This window comes from Equus przewalskii, chromosome 30, assembly GCF_037783145.1.
Source record: "Equus przewalskii isolate Varuska chromosome 30, EquPr2, whole genome shotgun sequence".
NCBI lineage: Eukaryota > Metazoa > Chordata > Mammalia > Perissodactyla > Equidae > Equus > Equus przewalskii.
The window spans coordinates 12,244,669-12,257,230 of NC_091860.1; the positions used below are offsets into that span (position 1 = coordinate 12,244,669).

At 38.7% G+C, this 12,562-nt stretch overlaps 1 protein-coding gene across 8 annotated transcripts in view; it reads right to left on the reverse strand.

Annotated features, from left to right (window-relative positions):
- ARMC3 (armadillo repeat containing 3) overlaps positions 1–12,562 on the reverse strand; it is a 92,548-nt gene that overhangs the window by 53,958 nt on the left and 26,028 nt on the right. For all 8 annotated transcript variants that reach the window (XM_070601884.1, XM_070601883.1, XM_070601878.1 and 5 more), the window contains 5 exons: positions 11,104–11,229; positions 9,363–9,431; positions 8,947–9,122; positions 6,053–6,247; positions 3,635–3,818 (listed from right to left, as the gene is read on the reverse strand). In XM_070601884.1, the coding sequence (XP_070457985.1) occupies positions 3,635–3,818; positions 6,053–6,247; positions 8,947–9,122; positions 9,363–9,431; positions 11,104–11,229 (750 nt within the window). The remainder of the gene's footprint in view (positions 1–3,634; positions 3,819–6,052; positions 6,248–8,946; positions 9,123–9,362; positions 9,432–11,103; positions 11,230–12,562) is intronic.

Genomic DNA, 12,562 nt, shown 5'->3' on the forward strand with positions numbered 1-12,562 from the left:
TATAGGTCTTTCTCTCAGAGGGTTGGCCCAATATGCTGATATTGTCAAAAGGCTGACTAAAATACTAGATTCCTAAGACTGAAATTGAAAATATTCATAAATAAGCCATCTTTATATTATATAAAGTGATGGTGCATGTTTTCGAAATGCTGTTCATACTGCACTGCAAGGAGGGTATCATGAACAAGAGAAAGTCCAGAAAAGCTAAGAGAATGATTACAGTTTGGCCTGAGGACATGATGTATGAAGAGAGACTAAATAAGATAAGGATTCTGTCAGGAAAAGTGATGGTTGAAGGGAACGTGAAAAAAATTACAAATGATGTAGACCAAATACGTACAAATTTAGTCATTAGATTCTATAAGAAAGAGTGAGAAGACACGATTTGGAACTGGAAGGTAGTCATTTTAGAACTAACATAAGGAGGTAGATTCATAAAACATTAAGCCAGATGGGACTTAAAGACTATCTGGTTGAATTTCTTCATCTTACAAATAAAGAACAGATTTCAACAAGAGGTGCTGAGCAAATTGGATATCCACATGCAAAAGAATGACGCTGGATCCCTACCTTACACCAAAGACACAAAAACAACTCAAAATGGATCAAAGACCTAAACACAAGAGCTAAAACTATAAAACTCTTGCAAGAAAACGTAGCAGAAAATGTCATGACTTTGGATTTGTTAATGATTTCTTGGATATGACAGCAAAGCCCAGGCAACAAAAGAAAAAATAGATAAATTGGACCACAGCAAAATGAAAAACTTCTGTGCATCAAAGGACACAATCAATAGAATGGAAAGGCAACCCGCAGAATGGGAGAAAACATTTATTAATCATGTATCTGATAAGGAGTTAATATCCAGAATATATAAAGAACTCCTACAACTCAACAAGAAAAAATAAACAATCTGGTTAAAAAATGGGCAAAGGATTTGAATAGACATTTCTCCAAAGAAAATATAGAATTGGCCAATAAGCACATGAAAAAGATGCTCAATATCACTAATCATTAGGGAAATGCAAATCAAAACACAATGAGATACCACTTCACACCAATTAGGATGGCTACTATCGGAAAATAACAAGTGTTGGTGAGAAAATGGAGAAGTCAGAACCCTTGCGCCTGACTGATGGGCATATAAAATGGTGTAGCTACTATGGAAAATAGTATGACCATTCCTCAAAATATTAAACATAGAATTACTGTAGTATCCAGCAGTTCCACTTCTGGGTAGATACCTCAAAGAAGTGAAAGCAGAGACTGGAAGGGAAATTTGTACATCCATGTTCATAGCAGCATTGTTCACCATAGCCAGAAGGTGGAAGCAGCCCAGGTGTCTAATGGATGAATGGATCAACAAAATGTGGTATATACATACAGTGGAATATTACTCAGCCTTGAAAAGGAAGAAAATTCTGACACATGCTACAACATGGATAAACCTTGAGGACATCAAGTGAAATGTCAGTGACAAAAGAACAAATGTTGTATAATCCCACATATATGAGAACTTAGAGTAGTCAAAATCATAGAGACAGAAAGAATGGTGATGCCAGGGTCTGCAGGGAGGGGAAAGTGGGAGTCATTGTTTAATGGGTACAGAGTATCTGTTTTGCAAGATGAAAAGAGTCCTTGTCCTTGACATCACCTCCTTCCTCCCCAACCCACTGGTCATTCAGTAAACACTATGGACCCCCATTGTGCCAGGCAGTGTGTTGGTGGTTCTTCTGCAAATGCCTCTCAGCCATCTCAATCACCGTGTCTGTGTCAGAACCCTGTCACCCCCCACCAAGACCACCCACTGCAGCGATCCCTGTCCTGGTCTCTCCCTGTCTTTGCACACGTCTTTGCAGCAAGAGTGCTCTTTCTTTAAAAAGTGAAAATCCAGAATGTTCCTTCTCCTCTCTAAGTCACTTCAATGGTTCTTTGTTGCCATGAAAATCAAGTCCACAGTCCTTAATTTGGCTTGCAATGCCCATTAGCATTTGGCTCCTCATTACTTCCACAGCCTTAACTCTCAGTTTTCTGCTACCTTCTATTCACTAGCCATTCTGAAAACTTTCAGTTCTGGAGTTTACCACGCTCTGTCCCTCTCTGGCGTTTACACACACTGTTCCTTCTCCTTAGAGGACTGCTGGCTCCCCTCCCACCAGGACCTCCCTTGCCCAGCCGGTTTCTATTATTTACCCCAGGTCCTAGCTTGTCAATCACCTATTTCAGGAAGACTTGTCTCACCTAAGTCTGCATTAGGAGGCCCTCCTGGGGGATCCGGTTCTCCCATCATCAAGCACCTTTAACACCGCCTTGTGATTGCCTATTTACTTGGCAGCTCTGGGTTTACTAACACAAAGTGAGGACTCAATAAGTCATTAATAAATAGGTCTGGAGAGGCTGTAGTGCACTCATAGTCACATCCCCAGGCCACCGCAGTGCCAGCAGCGGAACCGCTAGTAGAACGAGAACACCAGGAGCTCTCTATCCAGTGTCCTTTCCATGACTGTGTCACATGATGGCTAAACGACTCATGAAACTCACCATCCCACGAGGGCCTGGAACAATCTTCGAATGGCCCAGCCACACTAAACCAAAGAGAAGTGGAGATCTGCAAAAATTTTAGGTTTGACATTGTCCCTGTCTTCCCACGGCCCTCTCTTTGGGCCTCAAATAGCTAAGGCGGCCTGGGATAGACAGAAAACTGAACTGACCAGGTATGATAAGGTCTCAGTTCCACTGGACAGAATACTGACTCAACCAACTTTTGCCAATATTAAAAACCTTAATTTTACAGCCTGTCTTTAGATTGGGTATTCATAACGTAACTCACAAAGCCCGTCTATATTAACCATGTCCTAGAGTGGAATTCGGCTGACTGCATTAAAACTTGGCCTTGAAGAAATCCAGTATGGGTTGAAAAGGAAATGTTTCCCATAATATACACACAGACATATATACAGATGTGAGTATATATGTTTAGAATATAAATCACTTTCACTAGTCAAAGCTGTCATCATTTATAAGAGAAGTGATGTAGAAGGGGGAAAATAAAATCACATCTTTTATTAAATAAAATACTCCCAATATACATAAATTAAAACTATAATTTCATCTTCGGTGCTTGTGATGTAATTAATCTCTCATGTTTTACAGATTTATATCAACATAGCTTGCCACTGAAATGAAAATTGTATTATGGAGATGGGAGGAACATATTATTTTTCACAGCTATATAACAGGGCACTGCTGGACTCCAGCTGAAACTTGAAATTACTATATAGATTTCACTCCAAATGTGGATTTATTGAAACAACGTTTCCAGGATCACAAACACTGCATACATTCTATATAATTCCAAAATCAGGAGAAATAAAGGCTTCAAACTTAATTTGGGAGTGAACTGTTTACAAAAGCTGGAGGTCTAAGCACACTGAGTTTATTACATCCTGGACAAAGTAATCTCTCCTTTAACTCATTGGCACTGAGATGAATTTTGGCCTTAAATAGTAGGTATAGCACTGTTCTCAAATGGTCGTTTAAAAGCAGATCAACACCCTAGTGTTTGTTAGCACTAATCAAAATTAAGAATACAAGAGGAAATATGTACGCTTAGTTTGTATAAAACGTGACATACAATCAGAAGCCGCTTTACTGATGGCTTTAGCTGCATTCTTCTGAATGTCAGGAATTGTAGAGTTTTCTGCAAATGACAGGAGCTTCTTAAGGCCCCCTGTCTGCTGAATCAGCACCATGGTATCCATATCTTCAAGGCAATTGGCTACCACTGAAAGTGTTTCTACGTGAAGGTCATTCCATTCCTAATAATAAAAGCAAATACAGCTCTAGAAAGTTCTCCTAAAAGAAATGTATACTTTCCACATTTTACAAGACAGACTAAGGTCAGTCCGAACATAATGTAATTAATTATGTTGTGACAGAGGCTCAAGCAAACAGTTCTGTTTATTCACATAACATCACTCTGCCTTCTCACTTGCCCCGTCTTTTCTCATTTCCCCTGCTCCAAAGCGTTTTATGTACAAAAAATAATGGTATCCAAGTAAAGCTGCTCACACAACTTTCTACCACCAACAATTTTAAAATTTGAGGAAAATATTTTTTGAAAAATCAGACAGAAGCTGAAGGAAAGTGTATTCCTTAAAATCTCCAACTGGTAGAGGGAAGCTTTGTGAGTGTGTCGCTTTCTTGCCTGAGGAATCTCCCGAATCCCAATCCTGGAGCAGTGGAAGACTGCAGCCTTATCTGAACAGTGAAAAATTTAAGGTGGGAATCCTTAAAGTGAGAGAAACAGAAAGGACGCGCCCCCATCATGGTGTTCCACACAGCATTGCTTCCGATCAAGGAACACGCGTCGCAGCGAAAGAAGTGCAGCAACGGGCCCAAGCTCGCGGAACTCACTGGCCTTGCCATGTTCCCCACCGTCCCGCAGCAGCTGGCGTGATACAATGGTCTTCTTAAGACTGCTTTACAAGCCCGGCTAGGTGGCAACACTTGCAGGGCCCAAGCAAGGTTCCCCAGGAGGCTGTATACGCCCTGAATCAGTGTCTAATATATGGTGTTGTTTCTCCCATAGCCAGGGTTCATGGGTCCAGGGATCAAGGGGTGGAAATGGGAGTGGCATCACTCATTATTACCTCTGGTGACCCACTAGCAAAGTTTTTGCTTCCTGTCTCCACGACCTTATTCTCTGCTGGCCTAAAGGTCTTAGTTCCAAAGGGAGGAACGTGTCCACCAGGAGACACAACAATGATTCCATTGAACTAAAAGTTAAGGCTGCTGCCCAGCCTCTTTGGGCTCTTCACGCCTCTGAATCAACAGGCAAAGAAGACAGTTATTGTGCTGACTGAGGTGAATGATCCCCACTACCAAGGGGAAAATGGAAGCCACTCTACAGTAGAGGTAAGGAAAAGCACGTCTGGAAGACAGGAGGCCCTGTAGGGCATCTCAGTACTACCATGCAGTACTACCATGTGTGATTAAGGTCGATGAACAACTACAGCAACCCAACCCAGGCAGGACTACTCACGGCCCAGACTCTTCAGGAATGAAGGTTTGGGTCACCCCACCAGGCAAAGAACCAAGACCAGCTGAGGTACTTGCTGAGGGCAAAGAGAACATGGAATGGGTATTGGAAGAAGGTAGTTATAAATACCTACTACAGCCATGTGACTAGTTATAGAAAAAAGGACTGTAATTGTCATGAGTATTTCTTTCTTATTTTGTTAAGAATGTGTGTGTGTGTGTGTGTGTATGAAATATCTTTATTTTCTTCCCTCTCTTATCCCCTTAGGTAACATAAGCTGTACTGACTTTACAAAATAGTATTCCAGTTACGGGATGTCAAGGAGAAAAGTAAACACCATCCAAGGACTTTGCATCCTCTTCTGGGCAAAGGGTCAGTGCGTTTGTGGGGGTACACAGGAAAGTTATATCATGTTAGGTGGAAATAGGACCCTGCTATTGTCTTTCTTTGGAGATTAAATATGATTTAAGGAGATACATATGGTGCCAAATTGACAAGGGATGGACCTATGATGCTTAATTGTTATGTTTTAACTTAGCGAGGTCATGGTCTCAAGATATTTGGTCAAACACTATTCTAGATGTTTCTGTGAAGGTATTTTTTAGATGAAATTAATACTTAAATCAGTAGACTGAGTAAAACAGATTACCCTTCACAGTGTGAAGTAAATTACTCTCCTTACTTTACCTCAGAGAAACCTATGGCAGACAAAGGTTAAAAGACTAATTCTAGGCATTTCAGGAAGTCTTGAAGAAGATCATAAACAAGAATTAAAAAATCTTAAATCTTGTAACCAGAAGGTTTAAAAAATTATTTTATAATGGCCTTTATCATTAGTCTGATTTAATCATGCCAATAAAGTATGGAGCAATAAGCAAATTAATCCATCATACTTACTCTCATACTTTAATAAAACTTCATTTTAAAAAAATACTCTACAATTTGTATTTTATAAGAACAGTTAGGAAAGATACATTTCCTCACAGAGAATTGAATGAAAATTAGAAATACCTTAGTTTCTAGGATCTTAATAAGCTGGTCCACGCCTTGATTCTCTCTCAGCATTGTTCGTGACTCCTTGTCATACGTAACAACACCTAAGGTTTTGAGCGCCAACAACTGAATAATTGGATATTCTGACTTCAAGAGATCTAATATAGGAGGGATTGCATTTAGTTCGTGAAGTGTAGCTCGACATTGAAAATCCTGCCATGAGATACAAATGATCAAATAAGCAATTTTTAAAGCAAAATACAGTGTCAAGAAGGGAGAAATTCTATTTTCTAACAGAGAAAGTTATAATGTTCCCATCTTTTATTCCAGATTCCCTTCCAAAATAACTCACAAACAAAAATAAGCAAACTTGAAAATTAACACCACCAAAATATTCTTTTTAACCATGCAGACATTGTCAATAACAGGAAATAGACATCATCTGTGACTTCTGCAGTACCTAGTGTTGCTTTATTATACAAGAAACTCCTATTACCATAAACAACATTACAATAAAATCGATGCATAATAAAATTCTTTTCACACTCTATATCCTGTTTCAAATAGTATTTGATAAAATGAAATGATGGCATCAATTCCTTATTATCTTCATTCAGATGGATTGCTTATGAAATGCTTATATGCACGCAGTGCTGTCGGCAGGCCCCGTGCATGCAAGCTTACATCAGGTTTAGTTCAGACACATGACCTTTATTTAAGACATTGACAATATCAAGGGGTCATTAGAGTCTAGGCGAGTTGCTCTGCTTTGTGTGTCTGTAATTCTATGTGTTGGGGGGGAGGGGTTGGTTGGGGTGAACAATGGAAAAAACAAGTCAAAAAACCATGAAAAGTCTCCAAACTCTGCCAAATCATGACATTTTAAATCAAAACATGGTAAATATAAAATAGTATTAAAGGTGGAAAAGGCCCCACTTAGAGCTTAGCTTTCCTCTATCCATCCTTCAACTGACCTCTAAAATCCAGCTTCCTTCAGACATAAAAAAACAGTGTTGCTGTTGGTCTAAGGGTTGAATTGTGTCCCTCTCCCCCACCCAACCACCAAATATATGTTGAAGTCCTAATCCTCAGTATCTCAAAACATGATCTTATTTGGGAACAGGGTCATTGCAGGTGTAACTCGTTAAGCTGGGATCACAGTGGAATAGGGTGGGTATTGAATGGTGTCCTTGTAAGACTGGTGTCTTTGTAAGAAGAGACAGAGGGAGAGACGACAGGAATGGAGCTGAAAACCAAACAATGTCAGGGATCAACAGCCACCACCAGAAGCTCAGGAGAGTCAAGGAAGGGTTCTACCCAGAGTCGAAGAGGGAGCATGGCCCCACCGACATCTTGATTTCGTCTTCCAGCCTCCAGAACCGTGCAGGAATAAATACCCATTGTTTTAAGCCACCCACTTTGGGGTACTTTGTTACAGCAGTCCTAGGAAATCAATACACTGTTATCAACTAGGACTTCTGTTGATGAAAAAGAGCGAAGGTTAAGTCTTTTCATTTCCATTTGATAAAAAATATAAGAAAATAGAGCTTTGAGGAGTCTTGGAATGAAAAACACAAACATTTATAGGACTATTCAGGCCTCCGGTGAGGTGAAGTAACCAGAGAAGGGAAGCAGCTGGACTTCCTCTTGAGGACGTCTCTTTTAGGAAGGAGTGAGGGTAACACCAGTGAGCGCCCAGCCACCAGGCGTTACATCCAAGGCCGGGAATGTATGCTTCTGCTGCCTTTTGGCATGAGCCCATTTGTCTCTTTTTTTCTATATAATTTGTCTAGATACTTTGCCTCTCAGTAAACCCTCCCTCACCTTTGCTTTGCTATGTCTTTCTTTTACACTCTACTCCTGACTGTTTAAAAAGGTGTTTTTGTATTTTCTGTTGATCTAAAGCTTATCAAATGTGTGTGGGAGTTGTTCGGGACCCTGAGCAGGTAAAGGAGGAGAGAAGGTTGTGCAAAGTGTCAGGGAGCCGACCCGCTGTGGGGGTGAGGGTGTGCGCACTGGGCTGGGGCACGGGGAAGCGGGCAGAACAAGCTGGGAGGGGGAGGTAGGCTGTTTCTTTCCACTGCAAAGGAAAACAGCACAGAGAGAAAGCATCTTGCAACTGTGAACCATGAGTTCTGTTCAGCATACTTAACTCACTAGGCTTTCAACAATAAATAAGTCTAATCCAAAATCTTGGTACACTGAAAACAGCATATATTACATCCAGTGGGCGTAGATCACCAAGGTTAGATCAATAGCAAACGGCCCAGGTCAAACCTAGTTCAACATGAGTATTAGGTTTCCTCTATCAGAAGAAATATGTTTTATCTGGTATAATCCCACCTTAATTTGCAAGCTATTCTATTCTTTAACATTTAAGTAGGCTTGTAAAATGCCCTTTCATGGGAGACAATTACTTATAAAGTGTGAATTTTATAATTACTTATAAAATGTGAATTACTTATAAAACTGAAAGTTATCCCCACTGAACTTCTACTATTTTTTCCCTGAATAGTAACTACCAAGTAGTACTGAGAAATACTGGTTAATCAAAACTGGTGAGTTTTTAAAAGTTTTTTCCTTTTTTTTTTCTTTTGAGGAAGATTAGCCCTGAGCTAACATCTGCTGCCAATCCTCCTCTTTTTTGCTGAGGAAGACTGGCCCTGAGCTAACATCCATGCCCATCTTCCTCTACTTTATATGTGGGACGCCTGCCACAGCATGGCTTGACTAGTGATGCATAGGTCTATACTCAGGATCCGAACTGGCAAACCCTGGGGCCGCCAAAGCAGAATGTGCGAACTTAACCGCTGCACCACCTGGCTGGCCCAAAAGCTTTTTCCTTTTTTTAACAGGGAAATAAATTCTATAATCAGTTTTTGTCAAAACACATTTTTAGGAATTCCTCTTACCTGGACCAAGTTGTAAATGCACTCAATAGAATTCTTCTTCACGTCAGGGTCTGGGCTGCTCAGCAGTCTGATGAGCGGCTCTAATCCACCATGTTCAAATATTTGCACTTTGCTGGTATACTCTGCAGACATGTTTGCTAGGCAAAGACTAGCAAACTCATGGATAACTACTTCTTCTGCATGTCAAAAACAAATAACACAAGTATGCTAAATGTTTATTTAACCATTCTTTTAAAACATGCTTTGAAAACCAAAGCTCTGTGAATTTCACCTTGGTTGGAGCTCATCTTAGTTTGAGAGATTTTAGTGACAATTCACAATTGGTATTTCATAAACTATTTTCAATAAGTAGTTTAATCAAATGTGAAAAATAAACCAGTCCCATTTTTTGAAATAGATGTAGGATGCAAAATTACCTTCTGGAGCAAGCTGAGCAATGACAGAATGCATGACATCTAACTCCCTTAACAATTTTTTAACATCGTCTACAAAAGAAGAAACAGAATATTAATGTTTATTAACAATAATAGTAATGTCTGTTGAGTAGTCCCTTATGAAATAGGTTCTATTATTATCTAATTTCACAGATAAGGAGATTGAAGCTCAGAATCACACAGCGAGTTAGTGGTGGGGCCAGTTTTCATGCACAGGTCTGTCTGGCTCAGAAAAGTGCAAAATGTGCCTAGAACACCTATCGGGAAAGCTGAGTTACTGTGCCCTACATTTTTTTTTATTATACAGTAGTGTTGGGGAGCTAACTTTGCTATCCCAAAATGTGTCTCTCTGGCAGGAAGATTATTTTAGGCTGATTATTTTTAAGAAACAAAAGACTCGGGAACAGCTTTTATCTCCCCCTTAACTGCCTAAAAGAATTTAGATAAAGGACCTGTTCCAAGAAGAAGGTGTATGACCAGGGATATCTACAAAGAAGATGGGTTAGGTATGGTAGACCGGGGGAAACAACATGGCCTGTTTGATCAAAGTCCTCTCTGGCTCATTTTCTCTGCATAGCATGGCAAACATTTGTTTACCAAACATTGGCTTTCCTCATCTTGTAAACTGTTTTCCTCCCGTTTGAAGTCCCAGACCCCTACCCCTTTTCTCCTTAGCTCTTGGTGGCATATAAGCTTCAACTGCCTGACTGTCAGTGGGCCTCATAGTCTCATGGAGCCCCCGTACATATGAAATTAAATTTGATTTTCTCCTACTAGTCGGTCTCATGTCTATTTAATTCTTAGCCAGAAGAACTGAGAAGGGTAGAGGAGAAATTTTTGCTCCCCTACAGTAGTAATTCTTTTTTTGTTTCATTGGTAGGGTGTTTTTAAATTTTGATTTTAATAAAGCCTGTACAGAATGTAAATAAGAATTATCCTCAGCCTTTTTGGATTAATACTTCTTGTTTCCATTCCATTTAATTATCAGAAATGCCAAAAATGCTTAAAGATAAGTATATTGATTTTTTTATGTTCACTTTTGTGTTGCTTTTATGAGCCTAATTAAGGCTAGACAGGCATGCCTCTGCTTCTTTCCTGCCGTCCTTAACCCCCTTTTGCTCAGAAATAAGTCACAGCTGCTACCTTAGTTTTACAGTTTCTCTTCTTGGTCACTTGTCTTTGTCTGATACTCTAATAGACAAAACAGCATATTTTAACTATTGTTTCACCATATTAAATGTATGAAAATATTCAAGCAAGTAATAGGTCTGACTTAAGGTGTAAATATATGTCTAAACTTACTTTTGGCAAAATATAGTTTGCAGTTTCAAAAAAATAAATATATCAAAACTCTTTACCCTGGGCTTTTTTCACTATAATATGTATGAAGGGTAACTAACAAATAGACAGATAAATTACATTATACTAACTCAAGAAAAACCTATTTTAATTTTAACAGACAATGATTGTTCTCCCAACTTTTAAGACTAGAACATACTACCTCACCAACTTGGAGAGTTTTTTGCATGTCTATATTTTTATATTTAAAAAATATCCCTTAAAAGAAGAAATCATACATTTGTTGCAATATACTTATTTAACTTTTTCATTAACATTAAAGTCAGTTTAAATAAAATTAAAATGAATCCCTTCACATTAAATATAAAAGAAGGATAATGCATTACCTGAGATTATTTGATTATTTTTAAAAGTTCATACTTACTGTTAGAAGCCAGGATCCCAAATATCATCGTAGCATTTCTTCTTACTATTTTGTCTTCATGCGTGAGCAGTTTAGTTAAAGGTTCCACAGCTCCAAGTTCAAGGAGGGTTGCTTTATTTTCCTCACCTGACATCACAGGTAAAATAAAATCATCATGGATATTATCAACCTCATGAAAACTCTTCTTTGTGTTATTCCAATGTCTTATTTGCCATCTGCCTTCCGCTTTCCTCTTTGCCTCCTCACATATGTCTCTCAGAATAAACTTTAGACACTGCGCACCCGGGACACTCCTGCTCTCCTTCCCCTGATGTGTGCAAAGCTGGCTTCCTCTCCGTCATTCAGTTCTGAGCTCACTCGGCACCTCCTCAGAGGAGTCTCTGACCTATCTGTCCAATGTCGCTACGCCCAAGTCTTTCTCTCTTTATCCTGCTCTATTTTCTTCACACTTCTCAACGACCTCCATGCATTGCTGCCTAATCCACTATAACTGAACTTTCCATGAGACCAGATAAGCTTTCTGTTCTACTCTTATATCCTCAGTGCCTAGCATGATGCCAGTCAGGTATTGGCATAATTAATTGCATAATTGCCAAATCAATTATAAAAATTAATCAACACACACAGTCCCCACTTCAAGTTAGAATGTGTGTGGTGGAGTTGGCTCATTTTTCACCCAATGGGGTTACAGCTCCCACCATGTCATGCAAGATGTGCCTGCAGCCAGCAGGGAGGTGCACATACAGAGGGGAGCCACCAGGGTCATTGGGGACTCCTTAACCGTGGCAAGAAGTGACAGAACCAGAAGGTCAAGTAAGGCCAGAGTCTCGCCTAACTGTAGAAGCAATTTACCCGCACCCTGATGAGAGGGATCTCATTCTACAAAGTCAGGAATAATGTCCAGGCCTGATTAATTTCAGCTTTTCAGTTTCATGGGCTATGAAAATATAGATTTCACTTTCAAAGTAATTTGAGAGTATAATAAAGTCACTTAGACTTTTTTTGTCTGTTTTCTCATGAAATTATTTTATAATTTATAAATTTATAAATTATTTATAATTAAATTTATATAAATTATATATTTATAAATATATATTATATATAAATATATAATTTAAATATTTTAATTTAAATATTTAAATATGAATTATAAATATATAATATATAATAATATATGTCATATATAAATATGTATATATAAAAATTATAAATTAATTTATTAATTTAAACTTTAAGTTATAGGTTCATATTCTGATAACACCGTTTCCAAAGCACAGACTGTATCTTCCTATAGCCCACGGAACTGCCCTGTTTCTAAGTGATCCAATCTGTCACATCATTAAAATATGTTGAAGTTTGCATTGTTGACTATTACAAACTTCCTTTTCAAATCTTCCATAATATTTGCATTTTGCTGAAGATCTAAAAGTTAATTTCTTAGATGAAAATATTTTGTCAA